This window comes from Spermophilus citellus (genome assembly GCF_964194105.1).
Source record: "Spermophilus citellus genome assembly, chromosome: 2".
Lineage (NCBI taxonomy): Eukaryota > Metazoa > Chordata > Mammalia > Rodentia > Sciuridae > Spermophilus > Spermophilus citellus.
Window position 1 is genome coordinate 257,180,282 of NC_138183.1, and position 27,930 is coordinate 257,208,211.

The 27,930-nt window shown below is 54.5% G+C and overlaps 1 protein-coding gene across 3 annotated transcripts in view; it reads left to right on the forward strand.

Annotated features, from left to right (window-relative positions):
- MOB2 (MOB kinase activator 2) overlaps positions 1-27,930 on the forward strand; it is a 61,996-nt gene that overhangs the window by 21,165 nt on the left and 12,901 nt on the right. Inside the window, exon 1 of one of the 3 annotated variants that reach the window (XM_081282594.1) lies at positions 26,283-26,410. The exons of the other annotated variants lie outside the window; for them this stretch is intronic. Coding sequence (XP_081138720.1) covers positions 26,301-26,410 — 110 coding nt within the window. The 5' untranslated portion in view covers positions 26,283-26,300. Of the gene's footprint in view, positions 1-26,282; positions 26,411-27,930 lie in introns of those variants that run through there. 3 annotated transcript variants of the gene reach the window in all.

Genomic DNA, 27,930 nt, shown 5'->3' on the forward strand with positions numbered 1-27,930 from the left:
CTGCCAGGGCCATGGAGTCACTGGAACCTGCTCATGGTGGCATGACATTCTCCTTGTCTTTCTTCCTTATTAGCTGGAAGGTGTCTCTGAAAAGTAACTACTTCCTGCTGGCTGCTGGTCAACCCACAAACATCAGGACAGGTGCTCGATCCTTTCCATTTTAGTTCACTGATCCCTGTGGTCCTCTAGAAGTACCTGATGAGCATTAGGGTGTGCAGGTGCGTTCATGGGTTGGAGCTGTCCTGGTCAGCCAGTGAGCACGTTGTCCTGGCTGGGGCCCTGGCTTGCTGCGCCCTAGAACGGTCCTGTTATCTCTGCTATGACAGTGTGGCCCAGGTTTGTCTGTGCCCCTGCTGCCCTGTGTCTAGAACTGAGCTGTGCTGGTTGCTGGTCATGGGAAATGGTCTTAGTGTCTATGTTCCAGGTGCTGGGTGCCTGCTGCCTGGGGTGAGCCACTGTTTCTAGGCCTATTTGTCAAACAGGGCTCATGGGACAGAGCTTCTGCTTGCCCAGTAAAAATATTGAGGTGCCATTCCTCATCCTCATCTTCCTCCTCTTTGGAAAAATGTCACCTTAGGCCCATTTTTAAATAGAGTTAATTTTTGCTCTCGACTCTTGTGAGTTCCTCATGTGTTTGGGTTTTGCCCCATGCATGGCTCTCAAGTCTCCCCATCCTTCTGCTCTCCTTTATGCCCGGGGCCTCAGCCTGCTTGTGCCTTCCCATTCCTCAGGTTTGGTGCTGATGTCCCCTTCCCAGAGAGGTTTCCTTGATTTCCCACTTCTGGTGGACACTCCTTCTGCCCTGGTCACCTCTCCCTGTCCCGCCCTTTTTTTTGGCAGAGGCTCTACCACTGAGCGTTTTTTTTTTTTTTTTTTTTTTCAGACAGGGTCTCACTGAGCTGTCCAGGCTGGCCTTGAACTTGCACTCCTAGTAGCTGAGATGGCAGGCATGTGTCATGGTGCCTATCTCTCCACCTTTCCTTCACATGCTTTTCCATAAGCTGAAATCCACTGAGTTCTCCGTATGCTGTCTCTGCCCCGGGGAATGCCAGCTTTCTGGTGGCAGGACTGGCTGCTTGTCCCAGGGTAGTGACATGCACTGGGACCTAGGGTGCGTTTCATGACCACCACAGCATGCCACACAGGTGCTGTACTGGGTCCTTCTCTGGTGTCTCCTTCAGCCTGGCCCAGGCTCCCTGCTGCTGCCTGGAGTCTGTGAGGTGGCCCTGGCCAGGATGCTCCTTGCTGCCTGCATGCCAGCCTGGGCCTCAGTGCAGAGGCGCACCCATGCTCAGTGCTCCTACTGGGGCAGTGGATGTCCATCACATGGGTTTTGAGTGAAGCGTGCAGCAGACAGATGGCAAGACAATGAGGCCTTGGGCCCGTCATTAGACCTCCCTGAAAATGGGTACCCTGATGGGGGTGTGGGGTGATCTAAAGATGTGCTCCTGAATCAGTGAGGCTTGGGAGGTGGAGGAGGGAGGTAAGCCAGAGGTGGAACTTCCCAAGACAAGTGAAGGCCAAGTGTGGGGTGAGCCAGCCCTGTGCCTAGGGCCACAGGGTTCAGATGCCTCAGAAGGAGCTGAGGCAGCCACCTTCAGGGGCTCTGCTTGACCAGATTTGTATCTTCCCAGCATGTCTCCAGTGCTGCTGGATCCCAAAGCAGTGGAGCACAGGAGCCCAGACCAGGGCGGCCTGTGCCCATGCGGGACCCACCAGGGAGAGGAGAAAACAAGGACCAGCCACTGTTTCTTTTCTGTCTGGGTGATGTAGCTGTGTGTAGGTGGGTTCCATCTCTCTAAGGGGGTGCTACTGACCACCCAGGCAGGTGTAAGGGGTAGCCACTACAGCCTGGCCACTTGAGTATGACTCCCTTTGTGTGGAGAGGCTATCCCTGCCACATTGCACGGTCGGTCAATGAGAGAAGACGAGAAAAGGGTCACCGTGACTTGAGCAAGTGGAATGCCTCGAGGGGAGCTGGAGTGAGGTCTAGTACCATGCAGCCACTGCCACGAGGTGTTTGCACTGTGAGCCTGCATAACCAGGCCCTGGGTCTGCACCTCTGCCCCAGCAGTGGTGAAGGCCTACGTGCTCACCTGGACTGATGGCCAGGGGATCGGCATTTAATTTCTGACTGTCCAGCAGGTACAAATGATATTGTCTTCTTTGGACTACTCTGGCCTTATTTGTTTTGACTCCCACCTGCAGTGCTGGAATTTTGTTTGAAGGTTTCCAGCAAACTGTGGCCATCCCTGCATCCCCAAACTTCCATCCCTCCTGGCTCTGTGCCTAGCATATTCTGGAATGGCATTAGGTTCCCTCCTCTGAAGGGGTACCCTGATTGTGCTCTATGGTTGACCTGAGTTCAAGGTCCCATATGTAGATAGCAACCCCATTCATAGTTTATCCACTGCTGCTCACTCACGCAGGAGCCCTGGGCTGGGGCCAGATCACTACCAGTACTGGGGACCCCATGGCTGTCCACTGGAAGAGTGGGGCTTTGTGAATCACAGGCTGCTCAGTTGTCGTAGCATTTTGCACAGGGTATCCTGTCCAAGCAGTGTGAGGAAGGCAAGAGGGCCTGCACTAGCCCCTTGTCTCCAGCGTCCAGGTTTGCTGTGCCCTTCCTGTCATGTGCAGAACACACTGAGTTGCCACCCATACCCTGGGCTCTGGATTGAGAGCCCAGCTGGGTGCCAGGTCTGTGGTCCCTGGTCTCTGACACCACCTTGGAAATGGTGTGTCCGTTCTGAAACCTTGAGTCAGGACTTGAGTGTGGCCATGGCTTAAGATAGGCAATCTTCAACCTTCTGGGTTGGGGGAAGACCGTGGCCTTTGACTGCATAGGTACGTGCCATGGGAGGCTCCGCCTAGGGCCCACCTGCTGACTGGGAGTCGGGGCAGGTATGGAGCCTGCCTGCCACCTGCCCACCCGCCACATAGGCCCAAGAGTCCACCTGAGCTGGGATGGGACATCCTGCCCATGCCAACAGACTCGAGTCTGTGCTCCATGGGGCCCAGCAGAGGTGCTGGATAAGAGGCTGCAGCCCAGGTTTCCTGCCATGGAGTATGGCTTCCTCACTAGCTGCCTGCTGTGCAAGTGGAGAAGTGGTTGTGGGCGTCCGTTGGCAGTTGTATGGGACCTTGAGGGTGAGAACTAGTGGGCCCACATGTCTTCCGCTGCTCACATCACATGGTGCATCCTCTTTCTGTCCTGGGCAGAGGGTGGACTGCAGTGTATGGGACCTTCTCCTGGTCTGCCAGAAACTGCAGGAAAGAAGGAGGGAGAGAAGACAGCGTCCAGTGATTGAGGAAGCTGGAGAGCTGGGTGTCCAGTGTGTGAAACGTAGACTCACTGGGCTGAGCCAGCAGAGGCCATCCGCTGCAGAACGGTAGAATGAGCCCATGGTGGGTGTGGCCTGCGCCTCTGAGGAGGAGCTTGCTGGTGCTCTGGATGTAGATGTGAGAAGCAGGAGGACCCGCCCTTTGGACGAGTTTGAGTCAGTGGTTTGTCCTGGACACCAGGCACAGTGGGGGTCACCACCATGCAAATCAAACCTAGAGGATGTTCCACCTCCCCTGCCCACAGCCCTCCTACTTTTGGTCCTTAGCACCCTAGCTCCTGCATCTGCCCTCTAGTAAGAGAGTGGGGTCTGACATGGTGGGAGGGGACACGTCTCCTGCCCTGGAGCCAGATGGCCTCCTGTGAGGCCCCTTTGTACGAAGCGTGTCCATCACATGGGTGGGCTGGGGATCAAGGTGTTTTGGGGAGTACCTGCACATGATAGAGTCTGAGCCAGCTGTAGGCACCAGAGGAATACAGAGCCATCTTTGTCTACCCAGAACCTTCGGGCTGCGGAGCAACCTTGAGAAGGAAGAAACACAGCTATCCAGAGTGCTGGGAGGGTGCTGGGCTCTGAAGATCGAGGAAGATGAAGTCAGGCACGCTTCCCAGCAGGTGGAGCAAGCGAGCAGAATTGGCAAGCAGGAGTCCTGGAGAGCAAAGATGAGGCCAGGGGACTCGGGCTGTCCTCTGCCAGTGGGCAGTCCAGAAAGAAGAGGTGCGAGGAGGGGGCACAGCAGGTCTCTAGAGTCACAGGAGGTGGCCCGCAGGTTGACTAGGCTGCCCATCGTCCAGCACAGTGAAGGAAAGACACATAATCGTGACATGGCAGGACACCAGGAGTGAAAAAGCATTCTGAAAATTTCCATAGAGGAAAAACAAGACTGAACCAGGTCATATCTGCTTGAACAAGAGTAAGAATTCAAATTCCACCACGGAAACTGAAACAGCCTTTGGCGTGCTGTCTGAGGGAGATTTCCAGCGTTGACTTCAGTGGCCAATGCATGAGTTGTGAAGGTAAGATAAAAATACCTGCCTTGAGTCCCCTTCTGGAAGCTTCTGTGGAGGCCAGTGTGGAGAGACAGAAGGCCTAACGATGTGGAGAAGGAGGAACTCAGAGGCAGCTGGCAGCAGGGCGTGGCTTGCTGGGGTCTGCCTCTGGGCACCAGCAGTGAAGACTCAGATGAGACTTTTGATCTGGGATCACCCTGAGAAACCATTTGGAAAATGCTAGGGGACTGTTGGAGCTTGTTTCAGAGGGAGGTCTCATCCTCAGGCACCTTGACTGGGGCTTGTCCTTGTAGCTTTGATTTTCCTGATGCTTGTGACCTGGCTCCAGGTTTCGGAAAGGCCGTGTTAAACTGTGTTCCCATGAACACCACAGCTAGGCCTGTTGATGGCTGCCAGTGAGGTGACGGGTGCTCCCGATGTGCCATCGTCCCTCCCGAGGCTTTACATCTTTCCTCTTTTTTTTTTTTTTTTAAGAGAGAGAATTTTTTAATATTTATTTTTCAGTTTCCAGTGGACACGACATCTTTTATTTTATTTTTATGTGGTGCTGAGGATGGAACCCAGCGCCCTGCACATGCCAGGCGAGCCCGTTACCGCTTGAGCCACATCCCCAGCCCATGCATCTTTCCTCTTTACACACATAATACGTGCCTTCAAAAGACATTTGGGGCGCTGGGGCTGGGGCTCAGTGGTGAAGCACCTGCCTAGCACGTGTGAGGCACTGGGTTCAATCCTCAGCACCACATAAATAAATAAAGCTATTGTGTTCATCTATTACACACACACACACACACACACACACACACACAGGACATTGGAGGAGAAAAAAACAAGAGAAATGAAAGGAACTCACCCACACTCTTGTATTCCCTCATGAACCAGGGAAATCCATTTCTCAAGAAATAGACATGTTTCCTTTTCTGGAGGGTTAACAGTGAGGAGGGGATTGCTAGGTGGCATGGTAAGTGTATGTCTGACTTTTTAGCAGACGACCAAAAGTTTTGCTAATTTTCAAGTCTATTTTAGGATATAGGGATTAAATTTTATCTTTCAATTATAACAGCAAGCTTACTGGAATTTGGAACCAGGAAAAAAGACTATTGGCATTTTATTTCTAGGCCTTTTCATCTCTCTCTTCAGAATAAAACTATTATTTCCTTCTGATTACAGTGATGATGTATTTTTATGAGAAATTGCAGTAATCCATGCACATACAAAGAAAGTAAAACCTGTGTCAAATTTCATTATGCCCTAGTGTGCATCATGGAAAATCCAATAAGCCATTAACCTTCAAGGAAAGCGAAACCCACCTCCAGGCTCCCCACAGTGCCCTCCACTGTGCCCTCCAGGCCACCCGCACCCAGACCGTCCACACTGTGCTCTGTCTGGCCTGCTCCCCGTGGGCACGGGCCTTTACCTCAGCGAGGTCATCCTGTGCCTGGAGCTTCGTCCTCTCCTTCTTTATAGCCAGTCTCGGCTGCGTGTCTGTGATCAGTTGCGAAAGCCTTCTGGAACATTCTGTGAGGCAGCCTTTGGGCAGGGTGCTACCACTTCTGTGCCTGCTGCTGTGGGAAGAGGTGACAGCCATCGTCTTTGGTTGAACTGCTTTGGAGACCTCGGCCTTCTTTTCTTGTGCTCGTTGGCCCTGTGGTTCTCCCTTCTGGGACCCTTTCTCCTTGCCCATTACCCCTTTCCTTGGTGTGGTGGTCATTTCTCTGGTATTGATTCGCAGGTACCTTCTGTATATGAGGCACTCATTCACATGTGGGTTGCCCAGCTGCTGGCCTGGCCTGGTTCCCCAGGACCCAGCAGAAGACAGCAGCCACACTTCCTGCTCCCACTGAGCCCACAGAACCCCAGGAGAGGGTGGGCAAATTGGCTGGAGGAATGGCAGGTGGAGGTGAGGGGAGCCTTCTGGGATGAGGGCTGTTTGGAGGGTCGTGTGCACAGGTCATAGGCCTTGGTGGCCTTCCAGAGCCTGTGAGCCATTAGAGTGGATGGAGGCTGCTGGGGTTTAGTGTGCCTCCAAAGCTCACGGGAACTTGGCCCCCAGTGTGGCAGTGCTGGGGGGTGGTCCTTAAAGAGGTGAGGGCTCTGCCCTCTGGGAGGGTTAATGGCATTATTGTAAGAGTGGGTTTGTCCTAACAGCAGCTCTGTCCCCTCCTGCTTCCTCTTGTTCTCCCTTGCCCTCATCCTTCTGCCATGGGATGGGGCAGCTCAGAGGCCCTCTCCAGGTGCTGGTGCCATGCTCCCAGCCTTCAGAACCAGAGGCTGAGTAAATCTGCTTAGTATAAATTACCCAGCTCCTGGTGTTCTGTCATGGCAACAGAAAGTGGATCAAGATAGGCCCGGAGATTTGAGTCCAAAAGTGTCCTGAGCAAGCTTAGGCTGAGGGCTGGAGCTGGGCCAGGCTCAGTGAGACGGCCATGCAGCTGACTTGCTATGCACTCACTGGGGTGCTGGGTCGGGCTCAGGCCCCTGATGGGGCAGCAGATGGTGTTCTTTGGTCCCTTTTGTTTCTGTGGGTGCTTCGTGCTGAGCTTCTCTGCAAGCCCTGTCCTCTCGGTCACTGGGCCACCCTTTAGGAATCTAGAGGGTAGCTGCTGCGCCTCCTGCACTGCTTTCCCTTTGACTTTCTGTCACCCTTGGAATGTGTGGCCTGCGGGTTCTGACACCGTCCCTCCAACTTCAGAGACAAAAGCAGCATTTCCAATTAGAGAGGACTGTGCCTTGGAGGGGCTGCTGTCTGGGCTCCCAGCTGGGTTGGCCAGCCTCCTGCCTGCTTGTTTGCCTCTTCTTCCTCTGTACAGCCTGACACCAGGCCTGGGGTCTACCCTGGGCATGTCCCTCACCAGGCATCTACAGCAGGGCAGGGACAGTGCCAGGTGCTGACCAGTGATGTGGTTGGTATTGATCTGGGGCCTGCTCTGGCTGGTGACTCATCTTGCGGTGTCACAGCCCTGGCACACTCCTGGCTGTGGTGGGACAAACCTGTGCTTTGCAGGCGTGCACGAGAGGCTGCCCTGCCAGGGCTGTGCCTCCTGTGTTCCTGAGACCAAGCTGTAGTTCTGCAGAAGTGGCCCTGGTTTCTTCCCTGACCTGTGGCAGATGGCATTCCTAGACCCTTGACCCTCTGTGGGGAGCTCTGTGTGGAGACCTCTCCAGCCCTCTTGGCAGAACACCCTGTCCTTTCCCACTGGCGTCTCCATGAGAGGTTCTTTCATTGATTTCCAGTTTTTCTGTCAGATCACTTTCCATACGGCTGCTGTGGGAGACCCTTGTCTAGCTCATAACATGGAGGGTGGCACTGAGAGGCCTCGCAGCCCAGCCCGTGGGTGGGCCAGCTTCTGTGAGCTCTGCTCCATTGTGCTGTCCTCACAGCCTCTGCCTCCCACCCATGTGAGGCTCCAGTCCTGTGGGACTGGCCTGGGATAAATTTTGCAGCTGAGGTTTTTATACCAGTCAGGCAGGGCGGGGTGGCTTGGCAGAGCCTGCCATGGCCCTTTCCTCTGCCCGAGCAGCTTGGTGAAGCAGGGTGGTGGGGTTGATGACAGGCAGGGTCACAAAGTCCCCTGCTGCCGTGGACCTGCCTTGGAGCCCTGTGAACTCCCAAGCCTAGTGAGCACTGTGCTTGTTTGACCTCCACATGTGTGGCCCACCTGGGACTCTGTGCAGGTGAGTGTGGGGCTCATGCTCCACCTCCCTGGCACATGGATGTGTCTAGACCATGAAAGTGAACCCCCACTCACATCTCCTTGCCCATCCTGGAAGAACCTAAGGTTATGAGAGGGAAGGGGTACTGAGGCCCCTGGACCCCGCTGCTGCTTCTGCAGTCCTCCTCTGGAGCCAGGCAAAGAAGACTAGGTAAGCTGCAATGGCTGCCTTAATAATTTGGAGTTTGACTTGACATGAACCCCAGACAGAAGGCCTGGTGTGGGTGGTTGTGCATTTCTCTGACTTCTAAATTTGTGCTGAAATTCTGGTTCTGGCCCTGGTGTGGACTGCAGCCCATCTCCCTCTGCCCATTCAGTTTTGCCAGACAGCTCTTTCTACACAGCTTCAGCCTGCTCACCCTCACCTCAGCCGGACAGTGGGTGTCCAGCCTGGCCTTTGCAAGGCCTGGGCTTGCTGCCTAAGGATCTTCCCTGACTTCCTGCATACTGCGGCTGTGTGGTAGGTGTGTTGTACCAGTGGGCAGGGCATGCAGGGGGCTCCTGTGTGCCTGCTGTTATCTTGGGTGCCCTGGCTCATTGCCTTTCCACATTCTGCATCTGTATACCCTGCCCAGCTCCTGGGGAGACAGCTGTGGAGGATAGGCCCCTTGCAACTTGAAAGAGAGGGTATTACTATCCCCGTCTTCGTTGGGGTCTACGTACGAGGGAAGCAGGTGTTGCGTTTCAGGTGTTGTTGGCTGCTTGTGGGAGCAGTGGTGGACTTAGGAGTAAAGTTCACGACAGTTTTTTCTTCTCTGTTCCTTCCTCTCTGGCCCTCAGTGTAGGAGAGAAGGAGGTGGATGCCTCCCTTCCACATACATCTTTCCCCCGGTGGCCAAGGGCAAAACCTCCAGTGCCAGTTGCCTGCACAGAGGGTCAGATAGTGTGCAACAACCTGTGGACTCGGGGGCTGGGAACCTGCCCACTGCCCAGCTCTCAGCAGACATGTTTTCCTCTGGATTCAGGATGCTGAAGGACGGTTGAGTCCTCAGGTGCTGTCCATGACTCCAGCCTGGTCTTGCTTGTGTGGCAGCTCTGTTTTTTGTGGGGTTTTTTTGTCTCTGTGGTCCACATGGAGACCCATGTGGCATTGACTGCCTTGACGCTGGCAAGCAAAAGGGGCCTTTCTCAGGTCATCCAGGCCATTTCCATTAATGGAGTAGTGGCATTTCATCTTCCAGGGCAGAGCCTGACTGAAGTTACTGGGTGTCTGGGGAGCCTGGGGCCTGTCCCTAGCAACTTCCGTTCTGTCTGAAGACAGAGCAGAGCTATTGGTTGTTGTAAAATCACCCATGTACAAAGCAATTGAGAGGGGCTGGGGCTGGGGCTCAGTGGTGGAGCACTTGCCCAGCATGTGTGAGGCACTGGGTTCGAGCCTCAGCACCACATAAAGTAAATAAACAAAATAAAGGTCCATCCTTAACTAAAATAAATAAATAAATAAATAAATATAAAACAATTGAGAAAGTAACAAACCCTGTAACTGTGTCCATTGTAAATATGAAACCTCACAAATTTAGTTGTCACCCTCTTCTTGTTCATGTTTTTGAACGTTCTATTTTTGAGGGTTGGCTTGTGTAGGACCAAGCACACACAGGAGAGCTGTTCTCAGTGTGCCTGTCTGTGGTTCTCACCAGTGCACACACAGCACCCATGGCAGAAGACCAGCCACACCCATGACCCTTCTCAGCCCCAGAGGTGCTGGCTCTGTTGGTCCAGTGCCAGGGACTGCCTTGCCTGTTGGGGACTTTGCATGGATGCTCAGCGTTGCCTCTACTTCCGTGGTCCCCAGGCTCTCCCTGGTGGCAGGTGCAGTCAGGCTCCTTGAGGGGGGTGCTCTGTGCATGTGACTTGGCTGACTTAAGAGTCATCACCTGTGTTTAGTAAGCTTTGGCATGGTAGGCCTTCTGCCTTGGCGCGTTCTGACAGACGTGTAGCCGCGTGCCCCTCTGCAGTCACTGTGTGGCACGTCAGTCCCACGTTCCACCCCCGGTGCCACCCTTTTGCTCTCCAGCAGTGCTGTTTTGTTCCTGCTGGGATTGCAGTGAGAGGGACTGGCAGAGGACCTCCTTCTGTGTCTGTCTTCTTAGCATGGTGCAGTTGGCGTTGGTCACCGCTGTGGTTGGTGCTGTGTTTGTGGAGAAGTGGTCTCTTTATGGATGAGAGGCCGTTTGTTCACCTTTCACCTGTCAAAGGACTTCAGGTGGTTTCCAGCTTTCAAGGAAGGAGAGTGAAGCTGCCAGGAGCTCTCAGGGTCCGATCTGTGTGTGTCTCTCTCTCTCGAACTGGAGTGGACTTAATGGGGCCACGGGGGTGTGGGAGCCGTTGGCATCTTGTTCTGGGGATTGAACCGGGAGTGCTCTACCACTGAGCTGTATTCCCAGGCCTTTTTATTTATTTTGAGATGGGGTCTCACTAATTTGCCAAGACTGGCCTTGAATTTTCCATCTTCCTGCCTCAGCCTCCCGAATCTCTGGGATGACAGGCGTGGCTACCACGCCCAGCCCTTAGCAACTGTGACCTGCTGTTCCGTAGCACGTGAGCCTCAACTTCTCGAACCCCGGCCCTGGTGACTGCCCCTCTTGATTCTGTGTCCATAGTGTGAGTGCTGTCACTGAAGTTTTAACTTGTGTTTCCTGATGACTGATGATGTAAGACACCTTGTCATGTGCTTCTTAGCCATTCTTCCACCTTTGGAGAAATCTCCATTAAAAAGCTTTTGCCTACTTTTATACTGGGCTTGTAATCTGAGTCTTGACTTTGGCAGTTCTTTATCTGTTGTGGATATGTCTTTTATCAGCTATGTTTTTTGCAAATTTCTTCTAATTTGTGGCTCTTCTACTTAATGGTTTCTTGAAGCACAAATATTCTGGGCTTCAATGAAGCCCAGCTTACCAGTTTTCCCGGCAAGGGCTGTGCTTTGGTGGCTTGCTCTCCTGTGTACAGGACTGAGCTCTTAGGCTTCCTGTTCCTGGGCTGAGTCTCCTCTCCCCATGTTCCCTTTCTGCCTGTCTACAACTGTTCCTAGCACTGGGCACTTTCTACTGTGGCAGGCAGGCTTGGGAGAGCTGAAGCTGGACTGTAGCGCCCACTCATCCTGAGCTTAACATTTTAGGCATCCAGTTGTTTCATGGGCTCTGCTTTGGGGTTTTCTGCATCCGTGCTCTGAAACTCCCTCTTTTTACCCTCTTGGACCTTGATGCTTTAGCAATGGAAGCATGTTGAGCTGCAAGAAGCCACACTGGGGCCTCTTCCTGAATGTGTGGATCTGGGGCTCACCCAGCCATTTGGAAACTGTCTGTTGTGCCAGTTTAACAAAAATGAAAGGAGAGCAGTCCAATGGAGGCTGGTCTTTGAGGCTGGCAGTAGTGAGCCCTCTTCTGGGAAGGCTGTCAGTGGCCTGGACACTCGTGTGGGTGAAGAGCTGAAGTCAGGAGCACGCTGGAGCACTGGAAGTGGGCCATCAGAGTGTCTCAGCTCCTCTGCTCAGCCACCCACTCATCCCCCTGCATTCCCAGGATTGCTGTAGGTGCTGGGAATGCTGAGAAGGAAGCAGACTTCTGGTAGGGTGATGGGGCGGGGCCAGCAGCACACAGAAGCTCCTTTGCAGGTCGCTGTGTTGTGAAGAGAGGTGCGGAAGGCACCGGCCAGCATGTCAGCAGATCCTCCAGGCCCAGGCAGGGAGGCCTGCATGCTACCACTTGCCCAGGCCTTGGGGTCTCGGGCTGAGGAGGCAGGGAAAGAGCATTAGAAAGAACAAACAACACACAGTGGGCACAGAGAATACAATATCCCCACAAGCACACACAGCTTAGCAGTGTGCTGGCCCATAAGTGTCCACACAAGGCTGGGCAGTGCAGATACTGTTCTGGGAGGCTTATTGGTGAGAAAAATTACAAATTGGGGTGGATTATGAGCTGGAGAACACCTTACCCACTTGTTGAGGTTCCTTTCTGTTCGTGCACTGTTTGTGGTGTCTCCCGCTGTGCCCCTATGCTGATGATGAGGAACTTGGCGGCATTGGGGCCTGCTTGTTGTGGACCTTTCTCACCACCGCTCCGTCATGTGTACTGTGTGCTGTCAGCATCTGGAGGGTCAGGAGGAGCCATTGAGACGGTAAACAGAAGGGCACTGTGCATGTAATTCTGATGTGTAGATGTCCCATGTCTTGGCTTCTCCTAGGTGCCAGCATCATGCCAGCTGCTACCTATTTAAAATGAAAAAAAAAGGATTATGGCCCTGTCTCCCAGGGTCTGCAATCCAAGACCTCAGGGGTCTAGAGCCCTCCAGCTCTGGGAGTCTGTCTTGACTAGGTCTGGAAGCACCGTTGACAGTGCCCGATTGAGCATCTGTTAGCAATAACCAGGCAGGTCGAGGGCTGCAGGTATAGGCTGCCCTGGGGCTTGCTCTTCTGTGTACCCCTGTGCCTTCTTTGGGGGCAGGCCTTGGTCAGATGCTGGGCAGACCTCTCGTTTGCCCTGTTTGGTTCCTTTCTGGGAGTCTTTCTTGTTTTGTTTTTTGGTGGTGCTGGGGATTGAACTCAGGGCCTTGTTCATGTAAGGCAACCTCCCTACCAACTGAGCTATATCCCCAGCCCCTTTTATGGGAGTCTTGCTGAGTCCTGTCCTGGCTCTCCTAGCTTCAGAAGCCACTTGGGACCCGGGACCAACATTCACAGGCATGCATGTCTGTTTCTGAAATGCATGTTCGTGTTTCCTTGAGTGAAGAAACAAGAGGAGAACAGCTTCAAAACTCAAATAAAAGTCTAGCTGCCCTCCGCCGTCTTTCGGTTGTTTTTGATGCATTTCTCCTGCCAGGCTGGGCTTGAGAGGAAGGAGCCTGAGTGTGAGTGCCATGCTCCCCTCACTGCCAGGGGTTCTGTGTGAGGCCCACTCCCGGCTCAGGTTTGGGACCAGAGCGTCTGTGGCAGACAGTCACTTGCTGCCCAGCACATGCAGGGTCCCAGGGAGCCGACCTCTTTGCTTCTCCTGGCGTGTCAGCCCATGGTCCACATAGTGGAGAAGCCACTTGGTGTCGCACCTGGTCCTCACACCCAGGGCATGCTCATCCTGCCTGCTCTCACTGAGCTGCTGTGGGGCTGGCGTGTGGTCAAGGAGCAGGGTTTGGGTCTGGCCCAGGTACTGTGCAGACAACACCCCTTGGCCCAGTGAGGGTGGACGCTTCATGGCCTGCAGGATAGGGGTCAGGAGGTGTCCTGGGGTCCCGGGTGTGCTGCTGTGGTCATCCTGGACCAGTTCTCTGCTGCCTCCACCCCTCTGCACTCTCAGGCTGCCTGTGCTTCCTAACAGGAGCTGTGGGACAGAATTCACAGCGGAGTGTCCTGTTACTACCCAGGGTCCTTCAGTGCCATCTGTTCACAGCCCCGGGGGCAACTGGATGAATAGGTACTGGGAGCCTCAGGCTGTGGAGCGCCCTGTGTATAGGTGCTATTTGGGGCCTCTGAGGCCAGGTGGGCTTCGGAAAGCTGCCTTCCCTCTGACCGGAAGGGCACAGCCCATCGTGGTGATGGCTGGCCTCCTGGGCAACTGAGAAAGGGCCATGGGGTCCTCTGGGGTTGAGCAGCAAAAGACTTTGCCCACCTCCACCTGCTGCCCTCTGGATCCTGGGTGCCCAGGTGCGCTAGGCAAACTCCTCCCTCCAGGAACGCCTGCTCCCAGCAGTGGGCGGTGCTCTTCTCCACCCAGCTGTCTGACTACTCTGACTCTTGATAACTCAGGAAGGCAGGGAGGGCTTCCCGTGCTGAGCTGGTCCGTGGTTGCCCTGGAGTTCTTCCTGAGAGCACTCTTCCCAGCCATGCGGCCTGCGAGGAGCAGCTCCTACAGCCTGGCTAGGTGCGCTCCTCATGAGGCCAGCCCTCTACCCCTTCCAGTGCCAGCTAGGAGCTCGGGGCCTGTGGGTGCAGTGCTCATTGGAATACAGGCCAGGTTAGTGGATGTGGCTGGCATGCCATTGGGGCACATGGGCTTTGTGTCAGTGACAGCAGGGCTCTGAAGTGGCTACTCTGACACATGGTCTGGGCTTCTTGGGTTGGGTAGCTCTGGTGTCCTGGGAGCTTGTCCAGTGGTACAGGCCACATAGAGATGGGTGGCGGTGCTCCTGGGTGAGGGCTGCTTAGGCACCAGCCATCCTGGAAGCTGCACTGGGGTTACCTGAGGAAGGAGCAGTCTGGGAGCGTCAGTCTGCTGCCTGGTGACTGCGGGGCTGCCCATCTCCAACTCTAGGAGGGCTAGGGTTGAGGTTAGGCTTAACGCTTCCCCCGGAGGTGAGCGGGCGTCACGTGTGGTGAGCATCTGCAGTGTGGGCATGAAGGCCCCTAAGTGGGGCGCTCAGGGACTTGACTACAGCTCTGTCAGGCTCATGTCTAAGTATCTGCAGATCCAGCTGCCTATCTGTCCACCACCCCAAACTGCTGTCCTGCCTTCTAGTACCTTTCCTGCCCCCTGGCCTATGTGATCTCAGACCTCCTAGTAAGTCCTGCCAGGGGCTGCCCATGTTCTTGGATGTGGTTCAGACCTCACCTGGCCCTGCCCACACCACTCTCCAGGTGGACCAGGCTCTCTAGGTTCCTCCTGTGTTCCATACCCCTCTTCTAGCTGTGCACAGAGCCCACCTCTTCCCAGCCTGAGCCCACCCCTCAGGGCTTTCTGGCCCCTGGTCCTGTCTCGCCTTCCTCTTCCCACAGCCTGAAGTGGTTGACATCACCGTTGAGCCCTGGCATTACCAGTCCTGGGTTGTGGTTGTGGTGGGCTCTCAGTGAGGAGAGGGCACAGAGGGTGGAAGGCCGAGTGGCTCCCGCATGGCATTCCACTGCAGCCACGCGAGGCTCCCAGGGCAGACCAGGCGTGGAGTGGCTCTAGCCCGATGCCCAACTCAAGCTGTGGAGAGCCCTGGCAGCCATATGCTCTTCTTGGTACACCTGGTACACTCAGGGTGCCAGGGGCTGCTGGTGGTCCCACCTGTGGGGCACCCTTGGCCTGGCCACACTAGTGCTGTCTGTGGCAGGTGCCTGTCTGGGAATGTCTCCAGGGTCCAGGTGTCAGTGGCTTTCCAAGTTAAAGGCCTGTAAAGCCTGAGGCTGTGCCTGGTCAGTGCAAGGCTATCCCCCCCGCCCCCCCCCCCACAGTGGCTAGCAGGTCACTCCTTAGATTGGGGATCTGCAGGACCCTGGGAGGCTCCTTCTGTAGATGGGAACTGACCCTGGGCCTGATAGGCAGGCCTTCCCCTCTGGGGGTGCCCCTATTCATGGTAGTGGGGGCTAGAGGAAGATGGGGCTATGGACTGGGCCTTCCTTGCCTAGGGCTGAGTGGGCCCCAGTTGGCCTGGCTGTGTGCAGCCTGTGTCTTGCTGGGCCTGAGGACAGCCCGGCAGCAGAGCCCTTGAGCCTCTTTTCCAGTTGGTTCCATCATGTTCATGTCTCTCCCCCTGGCCTGCTTCTCCTCTTCAACAAGCACCTCTTTGGTGCCACATATGGGGTGAAACACAACACGTGGCAACAGTCCTGGCGGTGAAGTCCGAGAAAGCTGCCAAGGCAGGCCCAAGGCCCTCCCTCCTGGGGCTCTCGGTGCAGCAGGGCAGCCTTGTAGCAGGTGAGATCCCGCTTTACAGACCTTCCCCTGTCCCTGTGTCTTGCTGCAGCCATGGGAGCCATGCCCAGTCCCAAGGGGACCAGAGGTGTGTGGCTTCTGAAGGTCAACTTTCCCCACATGCCAGAATGGCCACTCAGAGATGTGGTCTGCATGGGCAGTTTGAGCCCCTGGTGAGCCCGTGGCAGTAGGTCCACAGAGGTCACTGCCTGGAGGAAGGCCTGCCCTCCCCTGTGTTCCTAGTCTTGGCCAACCTGTAATTAGAGTCTGCAGCTCCTGGCTTGACCATCTCGGCCTCGGAGGCACCTATGGCACTGCCCTACGTGCCATTAGGGAACCAAAGGGACAGAATATGGGGTTGGTTCAGGCCCTGTAGGACTGGGGAAGATGTTGAAAGTGGGAAGACAGGTTTTGGTTCACTTGATTGTGGTTTGACTTTCTCATCACCCACCCATAACTTTGTGCGTAAAGGGCTAATTTCTGGCCTTGATACTAATTTCCTGTTTTGAGTGCTGGGAGTACTGTGGGCATGAGGGCCCTTCCTAGAGCTCTCCATCCTAACAGGACAACATGCCAGTCTGTGGAGTGGAGGGTGAAGGGCAGGATGGGGTGGAGGTCCCCTGGGGGATTGCTTCTGAGCCAGAGGCCTGCAGGACTGAGCCACAGGATGTGGGATATTACAGAGGTAGGGACCCAAAGGGCAGTTGAGGCCACTGATAGGACTTGAGCTTATTCTCTGCAAGATCTGGGGGCCATGGAGGATTCTGAGCAGAAGGATGGGATTGATTAAGTGCAAGGATCACGCCCACAACCCTGAAGAGAGGAAGGAGGGGAACCTTCCTACCGCACTGATGACTGAGAGCTCACAGGTGCCTGCCTCAGGGACATGGGGGAGAGATTGATCCTGGTGTGCTTTGTTGACCGAACCATCAGGGTCCCTCAATTGTTGGGATGTGGAGTCCATGAAGGGCACCAGGGAGGACTCCTGAGCAACTGGGAGGATAGAGCAGGTCTCTGGTCTGGAGGGGATGGCCACATGTGAGCGGCCAGTGGGTACCTCGCAGGGCATCATGGGGGTCACGTAGGGGCTCGGTGAGGAGGGCCTATGGAATGGCTTTTCTTTAAATCTCCACTGGGTTTACTGGATATTCAGCGAACATCCCATGTGGACCTCCAGGGTGTCCTGGTCTTTCTTAGCAGCTCCCTACGCTGCAGGTGGTACTTGGCTGAAGACTTGGTGGGTTCTTGGCAGCTCACTCTCAGGAGAAGAGAAGGCCCTGAGACCTCTAGCACTGTGCCCTCCCCAGACCTCCAGTTTGTCTCCCAGCTCGGGCACACTGGACTCCATGGGGTATCCCTGCTGTGCAGACTCCATCAGGCAGGAGATGGGGTACAGGGGACACTGTGTGGTTCCTTTTTGTGGGGGCCATTGTCCCTTGTTGTCTGATGTTCATCAAGGGTCTTGAGGACGTCATTTCACATTTTACCCACTGGAATGGAGTGGAAGATTAATCCTGGTCCCTGTGGCTCCAATGGCCGCAAATGGGCCACTCTTTTTTTTTTTTTTTTTTTTTGAGAGAGAGAGAGAGAGAATATCTTTTTTATAGATGGACACAACATAATGCCTTTATTTTTATGTGGTGCTGAGAATCGAACCCGGGTCCCGCCCTCCTAGGCGTGCGCTCTACCGCTGAGCCATGATCCCAGCCCCAGTGGCCACTCTTTTGTTCCATTGAAAGGTGTGTTCACTCCATAACCGCTCGATTCACTAAGCTGTTCTTGTCACTCACTTGGTCTGGAATCTGCCTCCATCCCTGTCCCACCCAAGTTCTAGCCACACCTGGCCCTTTAGCCCTGAGACAGCAAGGCCAGGTACATTGCGGGTGGGGTGCCACAGATATCACTCACCTTCTGTGACATGTGAACGTGGGGCGGGGGCTCCTCGGACCAGTTTCCCTTTACTCCCTCCAGGTAATCCCATGTAGAGGTGTTGGAGTCCTTGCTGTGCAGCTGCACCCAGCTTTGTGCCCACAGACCATGCTGCTGGAGCTGCTGGGCCAGGCTGGCTCCTTTGTTGCTCTGCAAGCAGGCCTGCACCACTGCCTAGGAGCAAGACTCAAGCCAGAGCTGTCCTTTCCAGGCCCCGCTGATGCCAGGTGGGAGGGAGGCGGGGACCCACACAGGCTGGGTTGAGACACACAGCTCGACCTCGGGATCTTTACAGTTGAACACATCCTTCTTGCCTGGAGGTTACACATGATTCTGTAGGCATTGCTACAGTCATCGGCAGTCATGATCTAGACTTTCTCTTAAAAATGGACAGGAGGTGCGACAAACTCTCACTTCAAGTGCTCTGTTGGCCCTCCTGCCAGATCTTCAGAGCATTTGCATTCTTATCTCCCTGGGTGCCGGGGAAGTAGAACCTGCTCCTTGTCACCTGAGTGCCCCTGAAGCCCCAGGCTTCACACCCAGCAAGAGCTCCTGGGAGAGGGAAGAAGGGAAGCTTCCGAGAGCATTGACAGCTTTCTGAGGGCTCGCTGGACAATAGGCAGGGAGGTGGTCAGGCTGGCTTGGACTTGCTGTTGTGGCTTGTTATTCCACTCAAGGTCAGGTATGCCCAGCCTTCCTGGACACCAGATGCTGCGTGCTAAGCAACACAGAGAAAGCCTGTCCTCTGTGGACAGAAAGCTGTGGTGTGCTCGTGAGGGCTGTCTGGGCCAGCTGCCCTTTGCATGGGTTTTGGCCCTGCTGTTCCTAGCTGCCTGGTTTCCAGGGGGCAGGGGAAGAGGAGTGACTAGGGGTTTCTACAGAGGGTCATGGGTGCTGTGGTGGCCACCATCACCCCTCCTCCTGCAGTCTGGTTGACCATAGACACCCGTGCCTCTGCAGAGAGTGGATACTGTTACTGGTTGGTGGCTGTGTCCCCAAAACCAGGCATGGGACTGGGAGCCACCCAGGGCAAGCTGTGTGCACACTCAGGAGAGTGGTAGCCCTGAGGTGCTATGCCACGGCCATCATTGGGAATAGGCCATGTCTGCACTGCAGCCCCGTCACAGTGCTCACCTGGCTGCCCCTGGGTGCCCCACGCGTCTGCCTTGGGGTGGGACTCTGAGTCACCCAGCTTTGGTAGCTCTGGCTATTAAGGGAAATTGCCACTGAGGATGAGCCAGGAGAGGGTGGTCAGGGAGGCCTCTCTGAAGGGGCTCTTTCTGAGTGTTCCCTCCATGGGGGCAGGTGATTGCGTGTGCCATTTTCGGGGCATGCCCAGCACCTTTGCTGGTTCTCCCCACCCACGTTGTTTTGAAACAGATTCTAGTTGTGCCTGGCTTTCTTGGTATGCATCTCCACTTGTGTGTGGAGGCAGAGGTGCTTTTCCTCGCTGAAGTGGCACTTCCTGATGGACCTGGGGCATCCAGCACCGTCCACATGTCTGCGGTTTCCTGACTCTTGAAGTGTGTTCAGACAAGGTTCATGCACTGTAGCCGGTTGATGGGCTTTGGGAATCTGTTTTTTAGCGTTACACTTTCAAGTAATTATAAACTCACAAGAACTTGCAATAGCCCAGAGAACCCAGCACCTCCTCAGCTAGCCCCCCGAGGTCCCAGCATCGTGCCAACTGGAGTGGAGTATCGGACTAGCAGGTGAGGTTGGCATGGTGGTGTTGGCCAGGCTGCGGGCTTTGTCCCTTGCAGTCTCAGTCCACAGTCTCTGCCCTGCTCTTGTCTTTTCTGCATTTGCTTTGTGGGAAGACCAGCTTGCCTTGCCTGTGGGAACCCAGCCTGTCCCTGCTGGTGGGTGCCCAGATCTGATGCATCGTTGATGTTCAGGTTCTTTTCTGGAGGCAGGACAGCTCCATGGGTGATGGTGTCCTCCCAGCAGGAGTATGTGAACATCTGGTGACTTCTGTGGTATTTATAGCTTCTGTTGTCCTCTGCCCGAAACCTTTCTCATTATTCTCATTAGGCCACTGGTGCCATCACTAGGGCTGGCCCCTGGCTGTGATACCTATAAGCTCCAACCCTGATCACCTTCCAGAGGCTGTACCTGCTATGCCATTACACCTGGGCTTTGGGCTTCAGCATAGGAAATCAGGGGTCAGGGCCAACGTCATTCTGTGGCAGTAGTTTCTCAAGCAAAGCACGCCAAGGCCTCTGGAAAGTGTGGTTTCCTCTGCCTAGTTGAGTGGTCTGTTTGTCAAAGGTCTAAATAAAACACAAAAATGGGCTGGGGATGTGGCTCAGTAGTTAAGCATCTCTAGATTCAATCCCTGGTTACCCCCCCCCCCCCCCGGCTGCCAAAAAGAATTTTTTTCCCAAGAGCTGGTATTCATGGAGACTGGACTCCACTGTTCGGTCCAGTGGTTTGACAGTATGGGTTACTGGCGTTTGATGTGTGGCTTTTCAGCCTGCTCTCTCCCCTTCCTTTATGTAGACTTCTAGTTTTTAAACGCTTGGCATTGAGGACAAAGGATGACAGTCACAGGTTGCAAGCCTTGCTCTGTGATTCTCGTGACTGGGTTCTCCTGCAACCATGCCTGGGAGATACAGGCATCCCTTCACCCCCAAAGCCTCTGAGAACCTTCAGCTTGGCCTGGGGTCTTCCTGCCCTGCTCTCTGGAGGGGTGGCCTGTGCTGGAGGCCCCGCTCTTGCTGTTGCTGGTGCCTCCAGTCCACATGATGTCTGTGGGGCTGAGCCATGGAGTGTGTTGTCCAAGTGGTGGTCACCCTGTGAAGTATCACAGCCTGTCCAGCCATCCCCGGCCTCAGACCTCTGGGGTGCTTTATTTCTGGTGCTGTGTGGTTAGTGCTGTGAGTCTCTGTAGATGGATGTTTCCTTTCTCTGGTAGGTGCTTAGCCTTGGAGTCACTGGTTTGCAGAGGCATGTTTAACTTTAAAAGAGGCTTCCAGCTAGATCCCAAAATAGTCGTGCCATGTCCTGCTCCTGCCAGCACTGTGTGAGCGCTGTGGTTGCTCTGCCTCTCACTGAGGTCAGGTATTCCAGGTCTGTTTGGCTCCTGCTGTCCTGTAAGTCTCCAGTGGCATCTCATGGTGGGGGAGGGGAACTTGCGTTTCCCCAATACCCAACTGCCTTGCAGAGCACTCCAGCTCTGCCAGTGTCTTTGTAAGTGTCTTTTTGGTCTTTTGTCCTTGAAATTAGGCTTTTTATCATTGAGTTGTGGACTGCTTTACGTAGTCTAGATAGAACTTGTTAGATACATACAATTTGTGGCTTGCCTGTGAGTGTTTTTAAGTGTTGGAGTAAGGCTGTTTATTTGCTTATTTATTTGTCTGTGGTGCTGGGGGTAGAGCACAGGCCTCGGGCATGCTGGTCAAGGGCTCTGCCCCTGACCTATATCCCAGCTCTTGCCTATTCATTTTTTAATGGTGATTTGAATAGAAATGTGTGTGTGTAAATCTTGGTGAAGTGTACCCCACCCATGTTTTCTTTGTGGTCAGTGCTGTTGAAACTCCACAAGACTTCACCCACTCTGAGCTGCAACACGGGCTCTGGCCCATGTGTGTGTAAGGCAGGGCTGGAGGATGTTGGTTAGGCCTGGTGGTACTCAGTTTTCTCAGTACTCTTATTAAAAAGACACTTTCTCTTCCGATGGAGTGATTCCACCCTCTGTTAGAGTCCAGTTCAGCACATAAGTGTGATCTGTTCTGAAGAGATATTCTGCTAATCCATCTGTGTTGTTGGTGTCAGTAGCACAGGGTTTTTGATGTGATAGTCGTAGATGGGTCTTAAAATGGGTGCGAGACCTTCTGTGTGGCTTTCCTTTGCTAGAATGGTTGATTACTCTGGGTCCATTTACATTTCCATGTGCACTGCAGAATCCTGTTAATTTCTAAAAAATGTAAAATAAATTGTGTTGGATTTTGGTAGGGTTGTGCTGAGTCTGTTGGATTAGGAAAATTGACATCTTAACAATATTGAGTCTTCCAATCTGTGACAATGGTATTTTTGTTTATTACTTAGGTCTTTAATTTCTGTGTTGCTTTGTACTTTCAATGAGACCTTTGTACAGTTTTTGTTGAAATTGCTCTTATATTAGAAAGTTCAGTTGTAAATAAGAATCTTGTAAGCTTTCTTCTGTTTGCTGCTGCTAGGAGCCCCTGTGAGTGTCCTTTCACACTGGCCTGGCTTCCTGTGGGTTAGCTAAAGGTCCTGGGCAGCTCCAGCAAGTGCACGGGTTCCCTGGGTGTTTCCGTCCCGAGCACACCCACCTATCACTTTCAGGACTCTGTCCTCCTGCAGGGCCAGGACCAGCAGAACAGTGCTGTGCAAGGGGGCAGGAGCCTTGCCTGACCCGAGGGAGGTCCCGCCTTTCAGCCAGGCCTTTGGTGTCTGCTTGGAGTTTTTGTGGGTGCCCTTTGTCAGTTGAGAGCATTCCCTCCTGTTCCTGGCTTGCCAGAGGTTGACGCTGAGTATTTTACCACGCAGTCCTTCTGCGCCTTGTTTTATTTATTTTTGATAGAACTGTGATGGTCCTGTTTTGTTTTCTCTTCCACTACTGTGGTGAGTCACACAGGCTGGCTCCAGACGTGGCCCAGCTCATGCCACAGCATGGTTCTGGTGTGTTGGCAGTGAGCTTGTGGGTGTCCTGTGGTGGGGTCTGCATCTCTGTCCTGAAGTTGCTGCTCTGAAGCTGTCTTGCGATACCTGCCTTTGCCCAGAGGTCATGCTGGTCCTCTCCTTCCTGAGAGCCTGTGTCCCTTCCTGATGCACTTGGCAGGCTTTGTTCGGCAGACCCTACACCTGGCTTCTTCACTCCAGGAAGCTTTTTAGCCTAAGGTTGACCCTTCTACTCCTTCGCATGTGGTCTAGTTACTCAGCCTGTGAGGGGCCTCTCTGCATCCCACTTCCTGTCAGCCTCTGATTACCTGTGGTGCCTGTTACCCTCTTACTGCCTGTAGGGTCCTAGTCCTGTCCCCTTGAACATCTGATGTGGGAGTTCATGTCCGGTCCCAGCCCACCTCTTGCTCCACTTCCCTCGCTGGGACATTGGCTTTGCAGCGGTCAGGGCTGACTTTGGATGTGATTCTTCATCATTGCTTTGAGGGTTTCTGCCCTCTGTTTCCTGTCACTTACTTTGTATTTGATGGCATATTTTCCTCAGCAGTGGCTGCTGCTGCTATTTATTTTTTGAACTGAGAACTGAACTCAGGACTTCTCACATGCCAGACAAGTGCTCTACCACTAAGTTAAATTCCCCAGCCCTTTTAAATTTTATTTTGAAATAGTTCTTACTAAGTTGCCGAGGCTGGCCTTGAACTTGCCATCCTCCTGCCTCAGCCTCCTGAGTTGCTGGGTGACAGGTGACCACAACACCGTACTTACTTTAGCTTCTCATGGTGGCCATGTTGGTCATTAGTTTTAAGCCTGTACTTCAAATATAAACTGGAATGTCTCCTACACACTGGAACGGCTGACCTCTCTTGTGCCTGTGGGCACTTGCTGCCTCCACAGTTCTCAAGCCCACCTCTTGTTTTACACCATGATTGGAAAGCATGTGGCTCTCCCAGATAGCTCTTCCTGGGGTGGGGGTGGGGGTAGGGTTGAAATGACCCTTGCAGTGATGGGCCCGAGCTGGGGACGTCAAGGTGAACCTCTGGCTTAACACACAGTAGATGCAGGTGTTCACTCAGAGGGAGGTTCAGCAGTAGGTGTGTGTACACGCATGTATACACACACACACACACACACACACACACACACACGGCTGCATGCTGTGGTGAGAGTGCCTGGAAACCACACCCCAGCGCAACTCACACACCATGATGGGATCTCAGTTTTTAATATTCTGCAGTAAAGGAACCAGGACTCCTTCAAGAAGGGGCTGATGTCAGGGCTGGGGCAGGGAGCATCCAGGATGAGCCTGAGCTTCCTGTACTGCCAGAGGGTGAGGAAGGGCCCACACCACACTCACAGTCTGGGGCTCGGGGACCCGCTGGAGAGCTCCCGGGCCTTGCATCCCAGCGAGTGCAAGACCAACACCTGTGCCTCCACCTGCAGCCAAGTTTCTATGTGGGGAGAACTCCAAGGGAGTCAGCCGTGAGGTGTGACTCCCACCCTTACCTGTGGCTCTCCAGTGCCACCTCCTTCCCAGAAGGGGAAAGTCGCTTTACAATGGAAACCTAACAGACTGACCTCAGCCAGGTCAGGGGCAGCGTCACAGTGCTGAGAAGTGTTGACAGTGGGGACCCTGCATGGGGGTCACGAGAAGGGCACGTTTTCTCTGGGGTTCTCCCCAAAACCACAGCCTCAGTCTAGCTCTGAGAAAGTGCCCGGCAAAGTCAACTCAGAGGTTCTCCGTGGTGCCCTTGACCAGTCCTCCTCAAAATTTCTCAGGTCATCAATAAAAAATGAACTCTCCTAACCAAGAGGAGCCCCAGGAGGCAGGACCACATGTCAGGTGGGTCCTGGGACAGAAAAGGGTCCAGAGGGAAATGGAGGGAATGTGAGTCAGCTGTGGGCTTAGCTAGTAACAATGTCTCAACATGGACTTTAGCTAGTAACAATGTATCCACGTTCACTTTCTTCATTTTAAAAAACGCACAATGGCGGTATAAGGGGTTACCTGGAGATTCTGTCCTCTATCTTTACAAATTTTCTGCAAATCTAAATCTGTTCTGAAACTATAAGCTCATTACAAATAAAATACTTGCACATATGCAAGCTCATGGCTCTGTGTGTCCTCCTGCCCTACCTGTGTTAATCCAGCCTGCTCTTGTCCACCCTGATCTGTGCTCTCTGCTTCCAGCATGCTCCTTGGCTAGCTTTGCCTTGAGGGTGCTGGGGCTACACCTTTTCTAGGGGGAAAGGCCAGACCACACCAGTGCCTGAGCAGCCCCGCCTGGCCAAGTGTGCTCATCTTCTCGGCTGGGCCCTCTGGTTATCCAGTTTTTAGTCTTCTGGTGGCCCCAACTTGGGTGGGCATAGCTCCTGCTCTCTACACTGCAAGGAAGAAACAGGGACCCTCTGGCAGCACCTGTGCACCCTGGCTGCTGCTATCAGGAGCTGCCGTGGCATTCCTGAGACTCACTGGGCTGTACCTTGCACTTTAGGGGTCCCATGCCCCTCGCCCTGTGTTGTCTGTAGTCTGTAGCGTGGCTTTGGGTGGATGCCCCTCACCCATGCCTTATGTCTCCCTCTCACCATCACCCTCATGGCAGCTTCTGCTGTTCACCAGCCAGTGTGCCTCAGTCACCCTCCCAACCTGAGCCCGCCTCAGGCAATCTTATGTCCTCCCTCCTCCACGTAGACTTTGCTCCCTGCCAGCTCCAAGTCCACATCATGCACCTCCTGGTCTCCCACCTTCCAGCCCCCTTTTGCCATATATGTGGGTCCCCCTGTTGCCTGTCTACTGTCCCCTCACAGCTAGTGGTGCTGCCTTGGCAAACAGACTGGCACAAATGTGGCACCACAGGACCCAGGGTGCCCACGCTAGGACAGAGGGAGCACTCCTCAGTGGATGGTGCATAGCTCTGTGCCCTCCCAGGTGCTTTTGTTGCTGCTGGTGGCCTGGCTGGGAGAGTGGAACCGTGGCCTGGGAACAGCTGCCACGTGATGGAGAAGGGAGCCAGCCCAGGAAGTCCTCCTCGCGGTTCCTGGAGAGTGCGAGGCTGGGTCTGCGTGTGGCCCTGCACTTGCTCTGGTGGAAATGCAGGACCACTGGGTCAGAGCCCTCCTGGCTGTTGGGTGTGAGCCTGCCTCCCTCACCTCCCTCTGCTGCTTCCCAGGTGGCTCTGCATGCTGTCAGCCCGACACCACCTGCCATCTGCCCCAGAGGGGCTCTGCCCATTGGGAGGCTGGGGCAGGGTGTCGGGGTTCACCGGGTGGAGCTCCTGTGAGCTCCTGTGGGCCATACTGTTGCTGCTTGGGCCCAGTCTGAGAATGAGTGGGAGAGTTGTTCCTGGGGTGTGATTTTCAGGACTTGGCTGTTTCTATATGCAGACTAGCCGTAAAGAAGGCCCTGGCCACACAACTTCTCAAGCCTTGGTAGGAAAGCATCCTGGACATTTTTGTAGATTCTGGCCCTTGGTGGTGGTGGTCATGGCTGACCATCCATTGTTGCAGGAGTAGCCCCTGCCCAGAGCCAGGTCAGTGCCCTCCAGACACCTCAGGAGCCAGTCTGTCTGACCCAGAGACCCTTGCCCTAGCACCCACCATACCTAGAGTGAGGGTCTCATGTTCACTCTGCAGATGCCTGTCTGTCCCTGGCTTGAGTCTTGCTGAACCAAGCCAAGAAACCAGCAGGAGGGTCCCCACCTGCCTGCTGGTTTCTTGGCTTGGCTTAGTGGGCACTGGGGAGGCTAGGGCTGCATCAACCTTAGGTAGCATTGGAGGGCCCTTACTGTGACTGGGGACTGCCCTGTCCCCTCCTCTGGCCTTGCTTGGCTCCGCCTTGCCAGCCAGCTCTGCATACTTTGAAAAGGCAATTCAGGCCCTCCCTGTTTCCCATTTGGCTAGCCCTGGCAGCCTTTTACTCTGTTGAGGGAACAACTGTTTGTTTCTGCAGGCCTCCTCATTGGCCCAGAGCGAGGGCGGAGGGCACTTCCGAGGGAGGGAGCCTGGAGCAACAGGCCTGGGCCCTATTTTTCCTCCCAGCTCCGGCTCTCCTTCATCATGCTCAGAGATCACTGCAGTCTCCCCACAGACCGAGCTCTGCTCAGCCAGCCCCCCAAAACTGGACTCCGCTGCAAAATGGTACTTCAGGCAGTCAGCAGAGTGCTCAGGTAATCGCCTTCCCACAGAGGTCCATCTGGGGCCGCTGGCCTGGCCTCAGCTGCCTCCAGGCAAAGCAGCTGCGAGCCCCTGTGCTGTCCCAAAGGTGGGACGGCCAAGGACCAGAGCAGCCTACCCAGTAAGGTTCCCCTTAACTGCCTGTGCTTCCTGCTGCCCTGCAGGTAGCCTTGCCTTGAACCATAGGAGGGAGCTTGCCCTAGTGCCCGCCGTACTGGCTCAGTCTCTCAGGGCTTATGGCATCTGACTCCTGCCTGGTCCCCTCCAGATGTTTCTGGACAGCAGGTGCCTCTCACCACCAGCAGGTGTGTCTTCCAGTGACTGGCCCCTGGGCAGGGACTTGGGCTGTCTGAAGCAGGAGTGACCCCACAGCCTGTCCTTGAGTGTCCTGGTCCAGAGAAGTGATGTGGGGCACCCCGGGAGTCTGGTGGGAAGTTGGCTACTGAAGGAGTTATTGCCAGAAGTGTTGTTTCTGACATTTTTCTGACCTCCGACCAGCCTGGTGTGTGGGTGTACATGTGCATTAGTTAGTGTATGAGTGTGTTGGTGTGAGTTCTGCACCTGGCTACAGTTTCTAGGATGTGTCAGGTTTCCTTCCCGGGTTTGCCTGTTGTCACGCCTTTTGATTCCAGTGTGGGTTTCATTGCAACCAGTGAAACAGGGCTCAGGGCCCCGGTGAGGTTCTGAGGGGACTGCGCCTGCTGGTGGTGTCTATCAGGTGGTAGCGAGAGTTCTCAGGCACGTGGCTCCTGTGTCCAGCTGTCTGCAGGCACCGCTGGCTCTTTTCTTGGCTGCAACCTGACCACCTGTCCATCATTGCAGGGAGGGCTTCACAGTGGGAGTAAGTGGAAGGCAGAGAGTGAGCTGTCTGATTTTAATGTGAAAATGTGAGGTTTTGGAAATGTTTGGGCAAGTTGGTGACATAGCTAGTTCCAATCTGGATTAGTGGCTGACATCAGTGGCATTTGGAAGACTGCACACGGATGTCCACAGGTGTATAGTGGGAGCAGATGCTAGGTGAGAGCCAGGGAAGATGGAGCAGCTTCATCTTCCTCATAGGCACCTGGAAAGTCATGGCAGAGGGGACTTCACTGGGGGAAGTCTCCTTGAAAGGGGGCAACTTAGCCAGGCCCTACCCAGGAGCCTCCTTAATAGGCAGGGGTGTGGCAGTGCTGTGCACTTGAGCACTGTGGCTTCGTGGGCTACAGGGGGCACCTGACTCTCCCGGACACATTGGCTGAGGTATCTGGGCATTTCCAGTGGATGGGTCTCTTTCTGTGTCCAGACCTAATAGGCTACTAGAAGCGCACCTGCCTGGGGTGCCAGCCTGCCTGCTGGAAGAGAGCTCATGGTCCCTTTTGCAGGTGCAGGTGCAGGGAGGAATTGGATGGGCCAGGAGGACCTCTGAGGCAGTGGTGGGGGGTGTTGGGCCTGCAGCAATAATGTTCAGGTGTGGGGGGCACCTCCTGGTTAGAAACATAGTTTACAGACCCCACTGAGACCCGGGGAAGCT